The sequence below is a fragment of the Pseudogymnoascus verrucosus genome (genome assembly GCF_001662655.1).
Source record: "Pseudogymnoascus verrucosus strain UAMH 10579 unplaced genomic scaffold scaffold_20, whole genome shotgun sequence".
Taxonomy (NCBI): Eukaryota; Fungi; Ascomycota; class Leotiomycetes; order Thelebolales; family Thelebolaceae; genus Pseudogymnoascus; species Pseudogymnoascus verrucosus.
Window position 1 is genome coordinate 237,841 of NW_017263671.1, and position 18,775 is coordinate 256,615.

General features: G+C 54.3%; 7 protein-coding genes across 7 annotated transcripts; 4 read left to right on the plus strand and 3 right to left on the minus strand.

Annotated features, from left to right (window-relative positions):
* Window positions 1–20: 20 nt before the first annotated feature.
* GYP5 (GTPase-activating protein) lies at window positions 21–3,765 on the plus strand. Its single transcript, XM_018274971.2, has 4 exons — window positions 21–731; window positions 793–1,078; window positions 1,149–3,313; window positions 3,379–3,765. The coding sequence occupies exons 1-4, from the start codon at window positions 642–644 to the stop codon at window positions 3,439–3,441; spliced, it is 2,604 nt and encodes an 867-aa protein (XP_018130641.1). The 5' UTR covers window positions 21–641; the 3' UTR covers window positions 3,442–3,765.
* A 1,011-nt stretch (window positions 3,766–4,776) lies between these two features.
* Window positions 4,777–6,310, plus strand: TSC13 (3-oxo-5a-steroid 4- dehydrogenase). The gene is made up of 3 exons (XM_018274972.2): window positions 4,777–4,910; window positions 4,999–5,223; window positions 5,289–6,310. The coding sequence occupies exons 1-3, from the start codon at window positions 4,874–4,876 to the stop codon at window positions 5,999–6,001; spliced, it is 975 nt and encodes a 324-aa protein (XP_018130640.1). The 5' UTR covers window positions 4,777–4,873; the 3' UTR covers window positions 6,002–6,310.
* On the minus strand, window positions 6,218–8,011 carry ARG8 (acetylornithine aminotransferase). Its single transcript, XM_018274973.2, has 2 exons — window positions 7,746–8,011; window positions 6,218–7,683 (listed from the first exon to the last, which is right to left on the minus strand). The coding sequence occupies exons 1-2, from the start codon at window positions 7,890–7,892 to the stop codon at window positions 6,406–6,408; spliced, it is 1,425 nt and encodes a 474-aa protein (XP_018130631.1). The 5' UTR covers window positions 7,893–8,011; the 3' UTR covers window positions 6,218–6,405.
* Window positions 8,012–8,232: 221 nt separating this feature from the next.
* VMA2 (Vacuolar ATP synthase subunit B) lies at window positions 8,233–10,513 on the minus strand. Its single transcript, XM_018274974.2, has 6 exons — window positions 10,144–10,513; window positions 9,999–10,083; window positions 9,922–9,941; window positions 9,837–9,872; window positions 9,621–9,782; window positions 8,233–9,563 (listed from the first exon to the last, which is right to left on the minus strand). The coding sequence occupies exons 1-6, from the start codon at window positions 10,243–10,245 to the stop codon at window positions 8,418–8,420; spliced, it is 1,551 nt and encodes a 516-aa protein (XP_018130632.1). The 5' UTR covers window positions 10,246–10,513; the 3' UTR covers window positions 8,233–8,417.
* A 120-nt stretch (window positions 10,514–10,633) lies between these two features.
* VE01_05512 (uncharacterized protein) lies at window positions 10,634–12,011 on the minus strand. The gene is made up of 2 exons (XM_018274975.2): window positions 11,577–12,011; window positions 10,634–11,514 (listed from the first exon to the last, which is right to left on the minus strand). Exons 1-2 carry the CDS (start codon window positions 11,844–11,846, stop codon window positions 10,717–10,719), a joined length of 1,068 nt encoding a protein of 355 aa, XP_018130633.1. The 5' UTR covers window positions 11,847–12,011; the 3' UTR covers window positions 10,634–10,716.
* A 7-nt stretch (window positions 12,012–12,018) lies between these two features.
* Window positions 12,019–14,169, plus strand: DPH1 (Diphthamide biosynthesis protein 1). Its single transcript, XM_018274976.2, has 2 exons — window positions 12,019–12,309; window positions 12,360–14,169. Exons 1-2 carry the CDS (start codon window positions 12,138–12,140, stop codon window positions 13,511–13,513), a joined length of 1,326 nt encoding a protein of 441 aa, XP_018130634.1. The 5' UTR covers window positions 12,019–12,137; the 3' UTR covers window positions 13,514–14,169.
* A 342-nt stretch (window positions 14,170–14,511) lies between these two features.
* On the plus strand, window positions 14,512–18,126 carry PHO91 (low-affinity phosphate transporter). The gene is made up of 3 exons (XM_018274977.2): window positions 14,512–15,279; window positions 15,370–17,702; window positions 17,768–18,126. The coding sequence occupies exons 1-3, from the start codon at window positions 15,197–15,199 to the stop codon at window positions 17,911–17,913; spliced, it is 2,562 nt and encodes an 853-aa protein (XP_018130635.2). The 5' UTR covers window positions 14,512–15,196; the 3' UTR covers window positions 17,914–18,126.
* The last annotated feature ends 649 nt before the right edge of the window (window positions 18,127–18,775 follow it).

Here is an 18,775-nt window from a genome sequence, read left to right on the forward strand (position 1 = left end):
AATAGTAGAGCGTTTATAGTCTCTCTATACTCACTCTCTCTGTTCTCATAAACCCTACGTATAATACTCACACCGCATGAATAATAACTGTGGCCTTATTCACTGCATTAATCGAATTGATTCAATTTCAATAGCCCTGCAAAACTGGAGAAACTCCCCAATCCGTCCCCTTGTTCTGCAGATCCAGAATTAAGATTGCCAAGATCGCGAGACCTCCATCAATTCGCTCCTGAACCAGACCACAGCTCCAAATATTTCGGCGACCATAATAGATACCAAAACGGAAACGGAGCCACAGCACAGGGCAAACGGCGGCAAATCGGGCCACATTATATAAAGAAAGATCGCCTTCCGAGGGGGAACCAGGAACCAAAAAACCCACTCGAGATCGACACTGGGAAACAGCGACCCAGGCACCCAGAAGCCACCGTTTCTCCGTCTCCCTACATACGCACCTCCAACTTTACTTGCTGTCGTGCACACCTGTGATAATCTGCAGCCAGCAACCGACAGACAGACGTCAGAGAGGGGCATTCTGCTGTTCACCATTGATGGCCGCGAATAGCACCTGAACTCTCCAGGATAACGACAAGGTCGGGCCAGAAGCACAGGAACAAACCATATACCACCCGACATCTACAATGTCAACACCAGAAGGAGACGGCGATACGCGCCCTGAGCCGGTGGTCAAGAATACACAGCCTGAATCTGACGACTCGGGCCACGAAACTGTAAGACACGAAAGACAAAGAATTGCTGATCTGGACAGTTGGCTAACTGTGATACTATCAGGACACTTTCGAAGACGCCGACACCACACCCATTGATCACAACCAGGCTCTGTCCCCAACAACTTCAACACGCTCTTTAACGAATTCCCACACGGCTCATCAAAATGGAGGCTCTGAGGCCCCAGTGGTACCTCCTCTAGAGGCGCACCCGGAAGACGACGTATCACCTACAAGCAGCCAACCAAGATCTCCCGCAGCTGTCACCGAACGCCTCTCAACCTTAAGCCTAGACAACGTGAGCTTGGACGGAGAGGAGATTGCCGCAGCAGCCGCATCGACCGACAAAGGTATGGCTTTCAGACTCGAGCCCCTAGTAGCTGTTAATTGGAGCTGTTGCTAATCATATTGGACGTACAGCAGAAACCACTAAGCCCGAATTACCCCCACGAACCTCCGCAAAGGCTGTCTTCGAGGGCCTCCAAGGCTCACTGCCATCAGTACCGTGGGGACCACCTCCGCCACCACCTCCAGCAAAGGACAAGCCACAAACTGTTGTTCCCCCACCACGAAAGCTCACAGGACCATTTTCCTGGTTGTCGAGAGGTTCGGCACCACCACCACCCACTGTGCCAAGAGTACCATCTCCTGGGAACGGCTCTGGAGGCCGCCGAAACACGACCTCTTCGATAGCTACGAATAATAGCAACCCAGACCTCATGCTCAATAAACTGGATGAGGGGAACGAGTCGCCAAATGGCATTAGGAACTCATCGAGGAATAGCCTACGGGATAGATTCAAGCTTCTGAGGATGAGAGAAGAGGCAGGCATTACTTCGTTGGGCGAGGAAGGCGAAGAGGGGACACCGATTGAGACTATGATTGGGCGTGTGAGCCTTGGTCAAGGACTCACCAGCCCAACGGGTTCGGAGGACAAAGCTCTACCAGCAACCCCGAATGCGGCGGCTTTCAACCCTTCATTAGCACCAGGAACTGCGGCGGGCGTTACATCTGGACCACCTGCCAACGAAGAAGTTGACTGGGATTTGTGGCAGTCAGTGGTCTACGAGGGCCCAGCAGCAGTAGCGAGGACAAGCCCCGAAGAGTTGAACCAGGCGATCGCCCTCGGTATCCCGTCTGCGATCCGAGGAGTTGTGTGGCAAGTCTTGGCCCAGAGCAAGAACGACGAACTGGAATCGGTGTATAGAGACCTGCTCTCGCGTGGAACGGACCAGGATAAGGATAGGGCGAGCATTTCTAGCGCAGGAGCGAGCAATACCTTCTCGAACGGTGGAAAAGACAAGGATACCGCGTCATCGGCGTCATCGGTGCACTCTGATCTGTCGGGAAGCGGATTGAAGTCACCATCGCCAACTGAGAGGGACCCAGAGAATATCGCAAAGGCGCAGGCTGCTGCTTTGGCCGAGAAGAAAAAGAAGGCCAAGGACGATGCGGCGTCGTTGCTGAAGCTGGAGAAGGCCATCAAGCGCGATCTGGGCGCGAGGACAAGCTTCTCAAAGTTCGCAGTCAGCGCAGGCCTACAAGACGGACTATTCGGAGTATGCAAAGCATACGCCCTCTTCGACGAAGGCGTCGGCTACGCCCAAGGCATGAACTTCCTCGCCATGCCCCTCCTCTTCAACCTCCCTGAAGAAGAAGCCTTCTGCCTCCTCGTGCGCCTCATGAACCAATACCGCCTCCGCGACCTCTTCATCCAAGACATGCCCGGCCTGCACAGCCACCTCTACCAGTTCGAGCGTCTCCTCGAAGACCTCGAGCCCGCGCTCTACTGCCACCTCCACCGCAAGGGCGTCACCCCGCACCTCTACGCTACGCAGTGGTTCCTCACTCTCTTCGCATACCGATTCCCCCTCCAGCTAGTCCTGCGCATCTACGATCTCATCCTCAGCGAGGGGCTGGCTGCGATTTTGAAATTCGGGATCGTACTCATGCAGAAGAACGCTGCTACCCTCCTGGGCATGAACGACATGGTCGCCCTAACCAACTTCCTCAAAGACCGCCTCTTCGACGTCTACATCGACGCCTCCCCCTCCCCCGGCTCGATCCTCGAATCGGGCTTCTTCGGCTCCTCCGGCGCCAGCATCGACAAAGAAGTCTATCGCGCCGATACCCTCGTCCTCGACGCCTGCGCCGTCAAAATCACCCCCGAGATGCTGAAGACCTACACCAGTGAATGGGAGGAGAAAACCCGCGCTGAAAAAGAGCGCGAAGCAGAGCTGGAACTCCTCCGCTCCACTAACGCCTCCTTATCCCTCAGTGTCCGCCGTCTCGAAGAGCGCGTTCAGAATCATGATCAAGAGCACGCTGCTCTCGCTACGGATCTCGTCCGCACGAAGGTCGAGAATGAGGAATTGCTGGACCAGAATGAGAGTCTGAAGGGGCAGGTGGAGGAGCTCAGGGGGGTGGTAGAGAGGCAGCCTGCTGAGGTGGAGGAGCGCCTGAAGATGGAGATGGACAGGTTGATGAAGAGGAATTTGGAGGTGCATGAGGAGAATACGAGACTCGAGGAGGAGATGGGGGAGATGGAGGGGACGTTGGTGGAGACGAAGATGGCGTTTGCTGAGGTGAGTTGTTTTTTCCCCTTTCCTGCCCCCTTACGCTGTTTTTCGAATGCTAATATACGGGACAGCTTAACGCACAACACGAGACCCTGCAGCGGCGCTGGACAGATCTCAGGAAGGCGCTGGATTAACCCCCTCCCTGCCTCTGATACTTTAAGAATGCGGGTTGGCCAGGCCACTTGATGTGATGCTCCTGCTTATGAAGAAAAATTATCACGCTGCGTTGCGTTGCATTGCGCTGCGCTGCATTTCGGATGGGGGGCGTTTTTTTTTGTTGTGTGTCTTCGTTGGACTTCTTCTTCTATGATGCATCCGAGGGGCGGGATTGCATTTTTTTTTGTATGAAGTACTATGCGTTTGTGTAGGAGTGATTGTATATAGGTTAGGGCTGGAGAGTGATATGAGGGAGTGGTGAGGGAGTGGAGGGGGCTGGAGAACAGCATGGTATATTCGGGGATGGATGGGTGGGTGGATGGATGGATTGACTGGGTGGGGATGGATGAGAGGGGGAGGGAGGAATAGCTGACTATACTATATGGATGTAGCTCCGATGCTTGGACTGGGCTTTGGGGTTTTGATAGCTTTGGTGGGGGTGGGGTGTGGTGGGGAAGGTAGCGGAGAGAGGAAAGTGGGGTAGGGGGGGTGGAGAGGAATGGAATGTGATATATGAGAATTATTGAGCGGGGGGTTTGGGTGATGCTGAGATGCTAAGGGGAAAGAATTAAAGTCAAATCAGACCCAGATTATATAAGAGCCCGGGCAGAGCATCCGCTGTGAGGATCATCATGTCAATCAGAACTACCCACGCACCTCCACTCACTTATAAATGTTGACGTTTGTCCATATACAAGTTTCCGAAACGTAGCTCTGCCCACCAAAGAAACGCCTACGACCAAAATTGATCGAGTCAGTCAATGCTCTCTTTCGAGGAAACGCCATGGATGCGTTCAGATACCCGCAGAATGTTTTTGAAAACGTGTCTGCTGTCACCAGCTATTCTTGTCACCATCTTGGTATTCCCAATACGCTATACTATTGCCACTGGTTATATTATTACTACCGCTCGCTGTCCTTGTTCTCACCTGTCTGCCGCTGCCGTCACTATAATAACATTTGTATGCTTGAGGCCAGCGAAAGCGCAGAGCGTGGAACGGGCGAAAGGGAGTTGATGCTGTAGCGGTTATCCCGCAAACTATTCTGACCGAATTGCTCTCTGTTTCTTTGACAAAATCTAAGCTTGTTATCCATTCTAAGTAATTAAGTTATTACTGTACTTGAATCTTAGATCTTAATTGAATCTCACATGAATCCCTGTGGTATAATTATCCCTGGCCAGCCTTGTGATTAGAGTTATGCCGAGGCGTCCAAGGCTGAGCCTTGGAATTCCACGTTGATTGGCTGTACTGTAACATCCAACAGTCTAGATTCCAAATTTGTACTTGGTACACACAAAACGGCCCGCCCCTTCTCTTCCTACCAAACCTCAACAAGACCACACAACAACTCCGAATTGGGAAGAGAGGAAGTCATAAAAGTGAAGTTTAGAGAAGAGAAACAGTCAAGATGGCGTCTTCCATGACTTTGAGGGTCACCACGCCCGGTACGTCCCCTCCCCCTTATGCTCTCATGCTCTTTGAGAACTACAATTTTGTTGAGGTGCATGTGAACTGAACTGACCTCATACGCAGCGGGCAAAAAGCCAATCCGCAAGCTCCCCTCCAACATTGAAATCGGCGCTGGCACGACCGTCGAGGAGGCCAAGAGGATCATCGCGCGCCACACTGGCATGCGCGACTACCACCGCATCGCCATCGTGGACACCACCACCAAGAGCATCATCAAGGACCGCCTGAGCATCCTGGCCCAGAACCCCGGCGTGCAAGCCACCGGCGACATCGCCGTCAAGGACCTTGGTATGCCCCTCCCCCTCCTTTCCCTTCTTCCCGTCCTATTGCCCACAGCGACTAACGACACCCAGGCCCCCAAGTCTCCTGGCGCACCGTCTACGTCGTCGAATACGCCGGTCCCATCTTCCTCTCCCTCCTCCTCGCCTACCCCCTCCGCGCCTATATCTACCCCACCGCCCTCTTCGGCCCCGCCACGCCCTTCTCAACCGTCCAGACCATCTCCCTCGCCCTAATCGTGCTTCACTTCATCAAGCGCGAGCTCGAGACCGTCTTCCTCCACCGCTTCTCCGCCGCCACCATGCCAGCCTCCTACATCCTCAGGAACTTGGCCTACTACTGGCTCTCCATGCTAAACATCGCGTACTGGGTTTTCGCCCCCAACGCCGCTGCTGCTGCACCACTGGAGGAGGGGAGGGATACCTACATCCTCGCTGCTGGACTGGCGGTATACCTCTTCGGCGAGCTGGCCAACTTCAACACCCACGTCATCCTAGCGAACCTGCGACCCAAGGGGACCACCAAGCGCGGCATCCCCAAGGGGTTCGGCTTCGGCATCGTCGCGTGCCCGAACTACCTCTTTGAGCTCGTCTCGTGGATCGGTGTGCTCCTTGTGACGCGCAGTTTCGCGACGGGTGGGTTCTGCGTCGTGGCGTGGTTGTGGATGCAGAGGTGGGCGGTAGGGAGGGAGAAGAGGTATCGGAAGGAGTTTGGGGCCGCGTATAAGCCGCATTTGTATCCGATGACGCCGGGGTGGGCGTTGCCGATTAGGAAGGCGAAGGAGTGAGTGTGTGAAGTGTTGGTGGGGTGGTGTGTATTAGTAGTGAGGGGTGGGTGGGTGGTTAGAAAGGAAAAATGGAATGAGGGCTGAGAGGGAGCTGGCTACTGGGGAAGGGAAGTGTGCGTGGGTGGTATATTGATAAGAAAATAATGAGGAGATGAGTTAGATGGGCTATAGGCTCTAGATTGCATGGGCATTGCAGGTTTATGGGAAAGGTTATTGCTTCGGTCATATGGCAACAAGATCATTGCATTGTTTTTGCTTAAAAGGAGTAGCGCAGAATTGAGTCTCGATTGAAAGTACAGATTTTTCTATACACCGATGCCACTCCACTGAACACCACACGAAAGGCCGTCGAAAGCCATAAAATGCAGTAATCTACTTTTGACGCCAAACTACTGTTGTTATAATCAGTTATCCCCCGCAGCAACAACCCCCATAACCTTATCCAGCACCGCAAACCCCTCCTCAATCTCCGCCTCCGAAATCGTCAACGGCGGCACAAACCTCAACGTATTCGTCCCCGCCGTAATAACCAACAACCCCCTCTCCCTCGCCGCCGCCACAATCGGCGTCGGATCGCGATCAAGCTGCAGCCCCAGGAGCAATCCCTTCCCCCTAATCTCCCCCACAAGCTTCGGGTACTTCTCCTGCAACTTCTTCATATGCCCCACAAACAGCGCCGACTTCGCCGCAACAGCGGACTGCAACTCCGGCTGGGAGAGTCGAGACACAATATGATGCGCCAACCTCGACGCCAACGGGTTTCCACCAAACGTCGTCCCATGATCCCCCACCGCGATCTTCTCCGCCACAGCCCCCGTAACCAGCGTCGCACCAACAGGGAACCCATTCCCAAGCGCCTTCGCCGTCGTCAGAATATCCGGGTGCGCCTCAGTTGGCAAATCGCTGTGAGCCCACAGCGTGCCCGTGCGGGAGAGTCCGCACTGGATCTCGTCGTAGATAAGCACCGCGCCAACCTCCTTACAACGCTTCGCAAGCGCGACCAGGAACTCGGGGGTGGCGACGTGCACACCGCCCTCGCCCTGGATCGGCTCCACGATCACACCAGCAGTGTTGGGCGTCACGAGCTCGGCAATACCAGCGACATCGTTGTATGTCCCGTAGCGGAAACCGGGCAGCATAGGCGCGAAGGGGGCTTGGTACTTTGGATTCGGGGTAGCGGAGAGGGAACCCATCGTCCTGCCGTGGAAGGAGTTATTGAACGACACAATCTCATGCTTCGCCCCGCTCGGATCCGCAACCTTCCCCGCCTTGCGCGCAAACTTAATAGCCGCCTCATTAGCCTCCGACCCAGAATTACAAACAAACACCGCCTCCACGCCCTCCATACTCCCCGACTCGCGCGTCTTCTGCACCAGCAGCGCCGACAGCGCGCCCGTCCAGGGGTTATGATACAAGTTCGACGTATGCATCAGCGTCTTGGCCTGCGAGTAGATGAGCTCGCTGATCTCCGGGTCGCAGTGGCCCAGGGCGTTGACGGCGATCCCGGCGGTGAAGTCGAGGTATTTCCTGTTCTCGAGGTCGTAGAGGTAGGATCCTTGGCCTTTGACGAACATGGGGCCGGGGCGCGCGTAGGTCTTCACCATGTACGGGGCTTGCTCGTTCACGACGGTTGTGGTGGCTGAGTCGGCGGCTGGGTCCGGGTTCGGGAGGTGCGCAGCTTTCTGGGGGTTTTTGTTAGAATGATAAAAGTAGAGACAGATAGAGGTCATAAGATGGGACATACGAAGATTTCATTCTTCAATTGCTCCGGCAAATTCGAACCAGAAGCCCCAGCCGCGGCTTGTGACGCACAGCGCCGAGCCGGGGCATTGCTCATTTTCAGGCTTGCGGCCGCCGCCCTCCTCGCCGATAAACGCAGAGACATTGACATTGGGACTATGGGCAATCGTGCTTAGGCAGAGCAATTGCAGGGAGATGTAAAGCTTGGTGGGGGGATTGAGAGTTTCGAGGCAGTCAACTTTGGGTTGTTGTGATGGGGATTGTGAAAGATGAGGTAATAAATGTTGCTCAAGGTCGACCCGAATATTTAACTTATCGAGAGATCCAATCGGTGACTCTTCGCAGACGCCAAGGACGAGGCTGAGTGAGTAACAACCCTGAGGGTGCGCTGTATTTCAGCCTTGTCATCGAATTTACAACGCGCTTTATTTAAAAGTACCAATAACCACATGCAATAAATAATACTCATGCCAATATGTACCAATATATATCAATCAAACAATATCTAATTCCATATTGAATAATCTGGTATTTGCTCAATCATCTCAATCACCCGCCTACGATCAATACGCATTCACAAAACCATACACTAAACCGTCTATCATATGCGCAACCCCTCTTATCCTACTAACAAAGAGACACACAACACAACACGCTAAAGACCGTCACGACACGCTCAAGCATCAATCAGGTTCTCCTCCTGCTGACCCGCCTTCGCTGCATCCTCCGTGTTATCCCTCGTATCCTTCTGCCCCTGCCTCTTCTTCGTCTTGCGCTCCGACCTCTGGTAGAACTCCGCCAGGATCTTGGACGGGATACGGTTCAGCAGCTCCTTGGGGTATATGCGAAGCAGACCCCACGCCTGGTCGAGGGACTCGTAGATAGTCCTCGATTCGTACGGCGACTGCGAGATGAAGGTGCGCTCGAACTTCTCCAGGAACTCGAGGGAGAGCTTGTCCTCGGACGACAGCGCCTCTTCACCAACGACGGCCTTCATGGCCATGGCGTCCTTGCCGATGGCGTACTTGGCGTACAGCTGGTTGGAGACATCGCCGTGATCCTTCCTTGTGTTGCCCTCGCCAATGGCAGACTTCATAAGACGGGAGAGAGATGGCAGGACGTTGATCGGAGGGAAGACACCACGGTTGTAGAGCTGGCGATCGATGAAGATCTGGCCCTCGGTAATGTAACCAGTTAAATCGGGGATAGGATGAGTGATATCATCGTTAGGCATGGTGAGGATAGGAATCTGAGTGATCGAGCCGTTACGGCCCTGGACACGTCCGGCGCGCTCGTAGATCGTCGACAAATCAGTGTACATGTAACCCGGGTAACCACGACGACCTGGAACTTCCTCACGAGCTGCGGAAACCTCACGAAGAGCGTCACAGTATGCAGTGAGATCCGTCATGATAACCAAGACGTGCTTCTCGAGCTGGTAGGCGTAGTATTCAGCAGTTGTCAGGGCAAGACGAGGCGTAATGATACGCTCAATGGTAGGATCGTTGGCCAAGTTAAGGAAGAGAGTGACACGCTCCAAGCTGCCGTTCTCCTCGAAATCGCGGGTGAAGAAACGGGCAGTTTCCAAGTTGACACCCATAGCTGCGAAGACGATAGAGAAGTTCTCCTCGTGGCCATCGTGCACGCCCTTGTTTGTGACACCCTGCTTCTGGACCAGGCCAGCTTGTCGACAAATTTGAGCTGCGACTTCGTTGTGTGGGAGACCGGAAGCAGAGAAGATGGGGATCTTTTGGCCACGAGCGATCGAGTTCATCGTGTCAATGGCGGAAATACCCGTCGAGATCATCTCTTCAGGGTAGACCTGCAGATAAAACCGTCAGAATGGGACTGCGAAGGGTCCATGGAAAAGGCCACTTACACGAGAGTATGGGTTAATAGGACTTCCGTTGATGTCCAGGTACTCCTCAGCCAACACCTTCGGTCCCTTGTCGATAGCCCTTCCGGATCCATCAAAGATGCGACCAAGCATGTCCTCAGAAACACCCAGCTTCAAGCTCTGCCCCGTAAACTCGACTGTAGTCTTTGTGAAGTCAGCAAAGTGTCTCGATTATAGATAGAGAAGGGGCTAACAAACCTTCTTCACATCGATTCCCGTTGTGCCTTCGAACACCTATATCTGGGTCAATACTTCAGCCGATCCAAGCTCCAGACCTCCTTACCTGCACAACAGCTCTAGTTCCTATAACCAGTTAGCTCCAACCCCATGAAATCCCTATTCTACATCGAAAATACGCACCTCTAGCCTCAAGGACCTGTCCCGACCTGACAGTCCCATCCGGAAGCCTCAAGTTGACAATCTCATTGTACTGCGGGAATTTGACCTAAAACACCACAACATCAGCCCCTCTATCCCCTCCACATCCAATTGATTGCAGCCCTACACTCTCGAGGATGACCAGAGGCCCGTTAACACCACCGATGGTATTGTACCTGATCCTGGGCGTAACGTTGTACGATGACGACTCGCGTGGATCGGTCGTCATGGTTGCGAAGTTTGGCGGAGATGGAGGAGGTGTGGGCTATATAGATGCTGTTCTTGCTGGAGGGGAGTTGTGTCGGGCTCCTGCACTACCAAGAGTGCGGCGTGGGTGAGGTGGTGGGAGGAGAGGGGAGTGAGAGCTTGGAAGTTGGAGCTCAACCCTTGGGGACGATAAGCTAGGTTGCTGGAACATGAGCGCCAAGAGTTACAGCCACGTCACGTGATTTGATCGACGTGGGAGGTCTGGCGCAAGACTTGAGTGAGAATAATATGGGGATTTTGGAAAATAGAAGGAAATAATGGGTATATGCGGTATATATGCGTAAAGGGTACACTGATGCTTAATCTTGAGCTGGTTCTTTAACTTGGCGCTGCACAATAGTGAGACTTGCATCCATACCACCCCCCAAACGCTTCAAAGACTTGACTGCTTTTTGATATTTATATTTACATCCAATGCCCAGCAGTACACCTCTCACGTAGCCAGCGTCCTCCTCCCCAGCACCGCCTTCCCCACACTACTCGAATTCGGCTTCTCAATCTCCTTCGTAATCCACGCCCCAATATCCGCCACCGCATCCAAATCCACCCCCGTATCCATCCCCAAGCTCTCAAGGAAATACACCATATCCTCCGTCGCCACATTCCCCGTCGCCCCCGGACTATACGGACACCCTCCCAACCCGCCCACACTGCTATCAAACGTCCTAATCCCGTGCTCCAGCGACACCGCCGTGTTAACAAGAGCTTGCCCAAATGTATCATGGAAATGCATCGCCATATCCTCATTCCTTATCCCCGCCGCCGTCATCGCGCGAAGCAGCTCTGCCGTCCGCGGCGCGGTACCCATTCCCGTCGTGTCGCCTAGGGCGATCTCATCAACACCCATCTCGAGGAGGTCCGTAGCCACCTCAGCGACTTTATGGGGATCGACATCGTACCCTTCGAATGGGCAGCCGAGGACCGTGGAGATGTATCCGCGCACGCGGTAGCCGGCGTCTTTGGCGCCCTGGATGACGGGCTTGAACCGCTCGAGGGAGGTGGCGATGTCGCAGTTGAGGTTCTTCTGCGTGAAGGACTCGGTGGCGGCGGCGAAGACGGAGAATTCGATTTTGGGGGCGTCGGGGCGCGCGGTGTGGCCTGCGGCTTTGAGGACTGCCATGGCGGCTTCGAAGCCCTTGATGTTGGGGGCGAGGAAGGAGTAGTTTATGGGGTATTTGGAGTCGGGGGTTTCTTTGATTATGCTTTCGAGGATCTCGTTTGATGTTGCCATCTAATGGTTCAGTTTGTTAGCTGGAGCTTGCGGTAGGAGTTGACGTAGATGTGTGAACGCACCTGCGGAACCCATTTGGGAGATACGAAGGAACCAGCCTCAATATCCCTCAACCCCGTCTTTGCTAATCGCGATATGAGATCCAATTTCGTATCTGTTGATATAGTCTTCTTCTCATTCTGCAGCCCATCTCTCGCTCCCACCTCCACAATCCTTACACGATTATTCCTCGGTGGCGGCGTCGGATCAGCCGTCGTAGCAAAGGCAAACCCTCTCATTTGGCGCGCATTGAGTCGCCTCACGCATCTCACAGTTGGTCGTAGTAACGCCATTGCTGTTCGAATGTCTCAATAATTCAAAATGACGACGTTTTCTTCTACGGTGTAAGGTTATGTCAGTGTCGTCGTCGGTTCAGAGCTGGCCGCGGGTTACATTGGGGTAGTTATGCGGGGAAAGCTCGGGCCAATTGTGCCGCAGCAAGCCGGCGGAGCGCAGCCTTGTCAAAAAGTCGTTAGCCTTGCGGAGGGGTTGATGACTTTTTGGCGACGATCGGAGGGTCGGATGAAATATAGTTACTACTTTTGATACGACAACCCCGCCTTTTGCGAATATAAATCGCTGAAATGGAGGAAGATAGAGCGGAAGGAAATCTAGGGATTGCGGCGGATCTCGAAGAAAACCAGGAGCCTGTCGTCCAGAGGCAGCCGAAGAAGAGGTTTGTGGGGAGACGGGCGGCTGCTGAGAATGCAGCGAAGGGTGCGGAGAGTGGGACGTCTATTGAGACTGCGGTGCAAGGTGAGTTTATATTATCAACTTTGAATATACAGAAACTAACTCCGCCCCAGTTGCAACCCCCCGGCGGACACCCCGGCAACTAAACCAAGTCCCGCCTGAGATCCTCAACGATCCCGACATCAACGCCGCCATCGCCCTCCTCCCCCCCAACTACTCCTTCGAACTCCACAAAACCATCCACCGCATCCGCACCAACGGCTCCACCAAAGTCGCCCTCCAAATGCCCGAAGGCCTCCTCCTCTTCGCCACCACCATCTCCGACATCCTCACCCAGTTCTGCCCGGGCATCGAAACCGTCATCATGGGCGACGTCACCTACGGCGCCTGCTGCATCGACGACTATACCGCCCGCGCCCTCGGCTGCGACCTACTCGTTCACTACGCCCATTCCTGCCTCATCCCCGTGGACGTCACGAAGATAAAGACCCTCTACGTCTTCGTCGACATCTCCATCGACACCGCGCATCTCCTCGCAACCATCACCCGCAACTTCGCCGCCGGAAAGACAATCGCAATGGTCGGCACGATCCAGTTCAACGCCACGCTGCACGGCGTCCGCGCCCCCCTCGAAGCAGCAGGCTTTAAAGTCCTGATCCCCCAGATCTCACCCCTCAGCAAAGGCGAGATCCTCGGCTGCACGTCGCCGAAGCTTGACGCGGATGGCGTGGATTACATCCTCTACCTTGGAGACGGCCGCTTCCACCTCGAGAGCGCCATGATCCACAACCCCTCCATCCACGCCTACCGCTACGACCCCTACTCCCGCCGCCTCACCCGCGAACTCTACGACCACGCCGAGATGCACGGTCTCCGGCGGTCGGCCATCCACGCCGCTAAATCAGCCAAAAAATGGGGTCTAATCCTCGGTTCCCTCGGACGCCAGGGAAACCCTCACACGATGTCTTTGATCGAGAAGAAACTCACCGAGCGAGGGATTCCCTACATCTACCTCCTCCTCTCGGAGATCTTTCCGGGGAAACTGGCGATGATGGAGGAGGTGGAGTGTTGGGTGCAGGTTGCGTGTCCGAGGTTGAGTATTGATTGGGGGTATGCGTTTCCGAGACCGCTTTTGACGCCGTATGAGGCGCTGATTGTGTTGGGGGAGAAAGAGGATTGGAAGGGGAGTGGGGATGTTTATCCGATGGATTATTATGGGAAGGAGGGGTTGGGGAGGGTTAAGGAGGCGGTTGTTACGGCGGCGTAGGGGGGGGGGGTATGCGCGGATAGGAAGAATATGGGATGAACTGGAGTTAGGTTGTGGTGAAGCTGGCATGCGCGGCTTGGAAGAAGAAGGAATGAACTGGAGACAGAATGGGGGTGGAGCTGGTATGCTCAGCTAGCAGGAAGAGGCAAGGAACTGGAGTCAGCGGGATATCGGCTCACACGGCGATGAGGGCAGGGAGTTACTATACAGCGACCTACTCATCAAGATGGCCACATCTGATCTGCGCTCTTCAAGGTGTGGTCGCCCACGATGCGAGTTAGTCTCACCCCTTCACCCCTCCCCGGAACAGACCGGCAGTCAACCCTCCCACCTGCCAATAGCGGCAAAGGAGCACGCGTACTCCCCACATCTCGTTGGAGAAGGGGAACGGCACGAGCCCATTCTTCTCATCCCATCCGGAGATGGAGGGCTGAAGAGGGGCACGACATGATGCTGGTTGTCCCAGATACGTGGTGGTGCTTCATGGGGCGTTGAAGGGGAGAGTTTCGGGTCAATAGATATAGGGATACAGATTTGCATATTGGTAGCACATAGCAGGCAGATTCCGGAAACTGCAGCCTTGATGGTTGAAACTGATGAAGCCGTTTCTGGAGCTCTGACTGATGCCTAGATGAAATGCCATGAGTGATGCGGGGTGTATTCGATCCATCACAATTGCATGTATTCTCAAGTCCAGACCATCCTCCAACAATCCTCCAACAATAAGCAAATATAAATATAGACGACTCGACGGCACCTGGACCTCTCACGAGACTCCCCACGTGCTGGAAAGAAGAGTTGGGATAGGGGGTTGGGGGTAGTGGTGGCGGCTGATTTATACCCTGGGCTGTGATGTGTGTGGGTGGTGGTGTGGTGGTGTGGTGGTGGCGGTTGTGGTGGCGGTGGCTGCAGCGGAATATGTGCATCTGCACCTGTAGGGCCATTTTAGAGTGACAACCACCACACCATCACCCACCGACCCCGCCCAGCCCCGCCCAGGCCACAATTGTGTACTGCAACCACTAACAATCACTAAAAACCACTAACATCCACTAACACCATCACTAAACCCACTAACTAACTCCCCATCACCAAATCCACCGAATCATAACACCCGTATCTCAAACCCCAGCCCACTCCTAGCCCGCAACCTCCCAAGGCACGACCAATGTCTGATTCGAGAAAGGAAACAGCAGCCAGTACAATTACACAATCCCGCACCTCTGACGCACTTATTTATTCCTCTCGACAAATCCTCAACTTCCCTCAAACCCACGCCAGCGCGCCCCCCAATTGCCGCCATTCCCCATACGATACACACTATAATCCCCGCCGATTCGTCGACTGGGAAAAAAGAGCAACATCCCGATTGCGGGAACACGAGATTCGAAGCCTAGATCCTCTCTTTCCTCCCCCAATACCGCGAAACTGGCGACAGGAGGGATAGTCCCTCCTCTATCAGCGCGCACCAACACCGAGAAACAAACACAGAGCAGCGAAAACAAGAACAGGAACGAGAAGAACGGACAGAGCAGCAAGGAGGGCCAATCTGATGCGTACGAGCTTACCGACTTCAATCATCCCCCAAAACACACCACCGCCGACGACGACTTCGAGGCCCGAGAGGCGAGACGGCTTGCTAAGAGGGTTGAGAAGCTCGCGAGGCGAGAGGAGGAGTTCGAGATGAAGTTCTCGCATAGTATACAGTTCAATGCGGTGCCGGATTGGAGTAGCCATTACATCGCATACAGCAATCTCAAGAAATTGTGAGTATAGCCTGTACGAGGATCTGGGCCTGGACCCGAGGGATAGCCCAGGTGTGTGAGAGAGAGACATTGCTAACACCACAAACACAGAATATACCAGCTCGAGAAAAACCAAAACCAACAAAATGCCCAAGCCACCGACGCCGAGGCCTCTCCCCTCCTCGCCGGCAACGTCGACCCCGACCAGATCTTCACGCGCGCCCTAGACGTCGAGCTCGAGAAGATCAGCAGCTTCTACCAGATCAAAGAGCTCGAGATCTTCAGCGAGATTTCCGAGCTGCTCTCCCAGCAGGAGGAATACGATGCCGAGATGCAGGAGAACGGCATGGAGGGTTCATCCGACGTGCATGACGGACACGCGAGACGGCTTAGCAGCTTCTACAGGGGGAATACGGTGAGGAATCCCAGGCCGTTGAGTGCGGCGACTAGGTCGATGACGGATGATGTCGATGATAGCGATGAGGATGATGATGAGGAGACGGCGCTGCATAGAAAGAAGCCGGAGGTTAGGAGGTCGATGACGGCGCCGTCTGATGTGGACGGGTCGCATGGGGCAGAGGATATGTGGAATTCCACCGCGGAATTGAACCGGCGCAGCAGCGTCGCCGCATACGACGACTACGCCAACGAGGCATTCACGCTGTACTACTCGTCCGGCATCTCGCTGAAGAAGAACACCGTCAGCCTGTACGTCCAACTATGCGAGCTCAAATCCTTCATCCAGCTCAACCAAACCGGCTTCCGCAAAGTCCTCAAGAAATACGACAAAATCCTCGACCGCAACCTCCGCGAGAAATACATGTCCCAAACCGTCGCCCCCTCCTACGTCTTCCGCCCCTCAACCATCAAGCACGTCGAAGAGAACATCGGCCGCATGGAAACCATCTACGCCGACGTCGTCACAGCGGGCGACCTCACCCTCGCCAAAAAAGAACTCCGTCTCCACCTCCGCGAACACGTCGTCTGGGAACGCAACACAGTCTGGCGCGAAATGATCGGCATAGAACGCAAAGCCCAAGCCGCAAACATGGGAATCCGCCGCACCCTCCTCGGCGCGGACCCTGACCCGAGCCACGCGCGCCTCCAGGGCGACGACGAGGGACTCGCGGATCTAAAGGGCATCAACACCCCCGTGGGACGCATGTACTACCCCGCCTGGCTCTTCAGCAGCACAATGCTCGTCCTCCTCCTCATCATCGGCATCTTCATCCTCCTCCTCATCGTCCCAATCATGGCCAACCCAGAGCAACAAAACTGCCTCGCAATGCTCGTCTTCGTCTCCCTCCTCTGGGCCACAGAAGTAATCCCCCTATTCGTCACATCCCTCCTCATCCCCTTCCTTTGCGTCACCCTCCGCGTCGTCCGCTCCGACGACGCTCCCCACCACCGTCTCGGCGCCAAACCAGCCGCGGCCTATATCTTCGCCGCTATGTGGACACCAGTCATCATGCTCCTCCTCGGCGGCTTCACCATCGCCGCCGCGTTGTCAAAATACGATATCGCGAAACGCATCGCTACCCTCGTGCTCTCCAAGGCTGGGACGCGCCCGCGCACAGTGCTGGTGACGAATATGTTCGTCGCCGCCTTCGCAAGCATGTGGATCTCCAACGTCGCCGCCCCAGTCCTGTGCTTCTCCATCATCCAGCCCATGCTGCGTAACCTTCCCTCCGACTCCAACATGTCCAAAGCGCTCATCCTGGGTATCGCCTTAGCCTCAAACGTAGGCGGCATGCTCTCCCCCATCGCCTCCCCGCAAAACATCATCGCACTCGCCATCATGTCCCCGCAGCCCTCGTGGGCGATATGGTTCTTCATCGCCATCCCCGTCGGCGTAATCTCCCTCCTACTCATCTGGGTCCTCCTCCTCGCGAGTTTCAAGCCGGGGAAGGGCACGACTATCGTAGCTGTTAGGCCGGTTAAGGACCCGTTCTCGGGGATTCAGTGGTTTATTTCGCTGGTTACGTTGGCGACTATTATTTTGTGGTGTGTGAGTCATCAGTTGGAGCATGTGTTGGGGGATATGGGCGTTGTTGCCATCATCCCCCTCGTCCTCTTCTTCGGCACCGGCATCCTCACAAAGGAAGACTTTAACAACTTCCTATGGACCATCATCATCCTCGCCGCCGGGGGTCTTGCCCTGGGTAAAGCGGTGAATTCATCAGGTCTCCTGCATACCATCGCTGCATCCATCACCGACGCCGTCGAAGGACTGAGCCTGTACTCTGTCCTCGTGGTATTCGCGACTCTGATCCTGGTGGTGGCGACGTTTATCAGTCACACGGTCGCGGCGCTGATTATCCTGCCCCTTGTGCATAGCGTGGGGATCGGGATGGAGAATCCGCATCCGAATTTGCTGGTTATGGGGGGGGCGTTGATGTGTAGTGCTGCTATGGGGTTGCCGACTAGTGGGTTTCCTAATATGAGTAAGTTTAATCCCCCCTATTGGTGTTGGTACCGCGTGGATGGATGATGGCTAACACACAGACAGCTGCCATCATGATGGAAGACTCCCAAACAGGCCAACGCTACCTACAAGTAAAACACTTCATCAGCCGCGGTGTCCCATCGTCTATCCTTACTCTGCTCGTCGTCATTACTGTCGGGTACGGGGCTATGCTCATCTCGAATATTTGAGTCTCTTTTACATATATATTAGTATTTGTACTATTGTGCCGACGTAGCATACCTTACTTTGCTCCTTTTTTTTCCTTTTTTTTGTTGGAACGCGGAGGAGCTGCAGGAGTGGAAAGTGTGTGTGAGCGGCATTTTGTGTTTTTTTTTTGGAGGCGTTAGGGGGGTTGTGTGGATAGACCGGGGAGTAGATATAGAGTAATGCATACAAGTGTATTTTCTTTTGTGCTACATTGATTCCGTATGCTGAGTGGATATCATTTTCCACAATGGATTTACGTGCTCGTACACCTACCTCACCCCATTTCCACCAGGAAATCATACGTTTCTTCATTTTTTGGCTATAAATTCTGAAGTTTTGAAGCCCGGGAACAATCCCACCATACGCAGATCGACCATCCATATGCCACAGCCATGGAGCGGTTGTTGGAGTTATCAGAGAAAGGATGGGATCTACTGACATTGGAATCAAGGAAGCTGGTGTGCGGTTGGGGGTGGTTACTCTCGTTGTGGTGTTGTCGTGATGAGGTGTTGTCGTTGGAGTCTTCGCACCGCCGCGGTTTTCTCACCGCCACCACCCATTTTTCTCACCATCGACCATTCTCCCCACCATCCGCTTTCTCAGTTGTCACTCCTATTTCGAATGATCTTCCGCGTCCCACCTGTATGGACAGTCGAAGAAAGGATTCGTTCATTCGCAGGTGAACGTGTAAGTGTTAGAGTTGCCATTGTCGCCGTCGCTGTCTTCCTCGGAAGATAGAGAACGAGAGAAAGAACGGGGGGGGGTAATATAACTGTAGACTTCACCCATAATAGAAAAGCTCGAGTATACGGAAGTATAAAAGATCCCTTGCCTATGGGTCTG

Coding starts and splice junctions, on each gene's coding strand:
- DPH1 (XM_018274976.2), top strand. CDS start 12,138: ATGGAGGAAGATAGAGCGGAAGGAAATCTAGGGATTGCGGCGGATCTC. Junction 12,310..12,359: donor TATTGAGACTGCGGTGCAAG/GTGAGTTTATAT, acceptor ACTCCGCCCCAG/TTGCAACCCCCCGGCGGACA.
- VE01_05512 (XM_018274975.2), bottom strand. CDS start 11,846: ATGGCGTTACTACGACCAACTGTGAGATGCGTGAGGCGACTCAATGCG. Junction 11,515..11,576: donor CTCCCAAATGGGTTCCGCAG/GTGCGTTCACAC, acceptor CTGAACCATTAG/ATGGCAACATCAAACGAGAT.
- VMA2 (XM_018274974.2), bottom strand. CDS start 10,245: ATGACGACCGATCCACGCGAGTCGTCATCGTACAACGTTACGCCCAGG. Junction 9,942..9,998: donor ACAGGTCCTTGAGGCTAGAG/GTGCGTATTTTC, acceptor AACTGGTTATAG/GAACTAGAGCTGTTGTGCAG. Junction 9,783..9,836: donor CGGGAATCGATGTGAAGAAG/GTTTGTTAGCCC, acceptor GACTTCACAAAG/ACTACAGTCGAGTTTACGGG.
- GYP5 (XM_018274971.2), top strand. CDS start 642: ATGTCAACACCAGAAGGAGACGGCGATACGCGCCCTGAGCCGGTGGTC. Junction 732..792: donor ACGACTCGGGCCACGAAACT/GTAAGACACGAA, acceptor TGATACTATCAG/GACACTTTCGAAGACGCCGA. Junction 3,314..3,378: donor CGAAGATGGCGTTTGCTGAG/GTGAGTTGTTTT, acceptor TATACGGGACAG/CTTAACGCACAACACGAGAC.
- ARG8 (XM_018274973.2), bottom strand. CDS start 7,892: ATGTCAATGTCTCTGCGTTTATCGGCGAGGAGGGCGGCGGCCGCAAGC. Junction 7,684..7,745: donor AATTGAAGAATGAAATCTTC/GTATGTCCCATC, acceptor AAAAACCCCCAG/AAAGCTGCGCACCTCCCGAA.
- PHO91 (XM_018274977.2), top strand. CDS start 15,197: ATGAAGTTCTCGCATAGTATACAGTTCAATGCGGTGCCGGATTGGAGT. Junction 15,280..15,369: donor TACAGCAATCTCAAGAAATT/GTGAGTATAGCC, acceptor CCACAAACACAG/AATATACCAGCTCGAGAAAA. Junction 17,703..17,767: donor TAGTGGGTTTCCTAATATGA/GTAAGTTTAATC, acceptor ACACACAGACAG/CTGCCATCATGATGGAAGAC.
- TSC13 (XM_018274972.2), top strand. CDS start 4,874: ATGGCGTCTTCCATGACTTTGAGGGTCACCACGCCCG. Junction 4,911..4,998: donor TTTGAGGGTCACCACGCCCG/GTACGTCCCCTC, acceptor CCTCATACGCAG/CGGGCAAAAAGCCAATCCGC. Junction 5,224..5,288: donor CATCGCCGTCAAGGACCTTG/GTATGCCCCTCC, acceptor AACGACACCCAG/GCCCCCAAGTCTCCTGGCGC.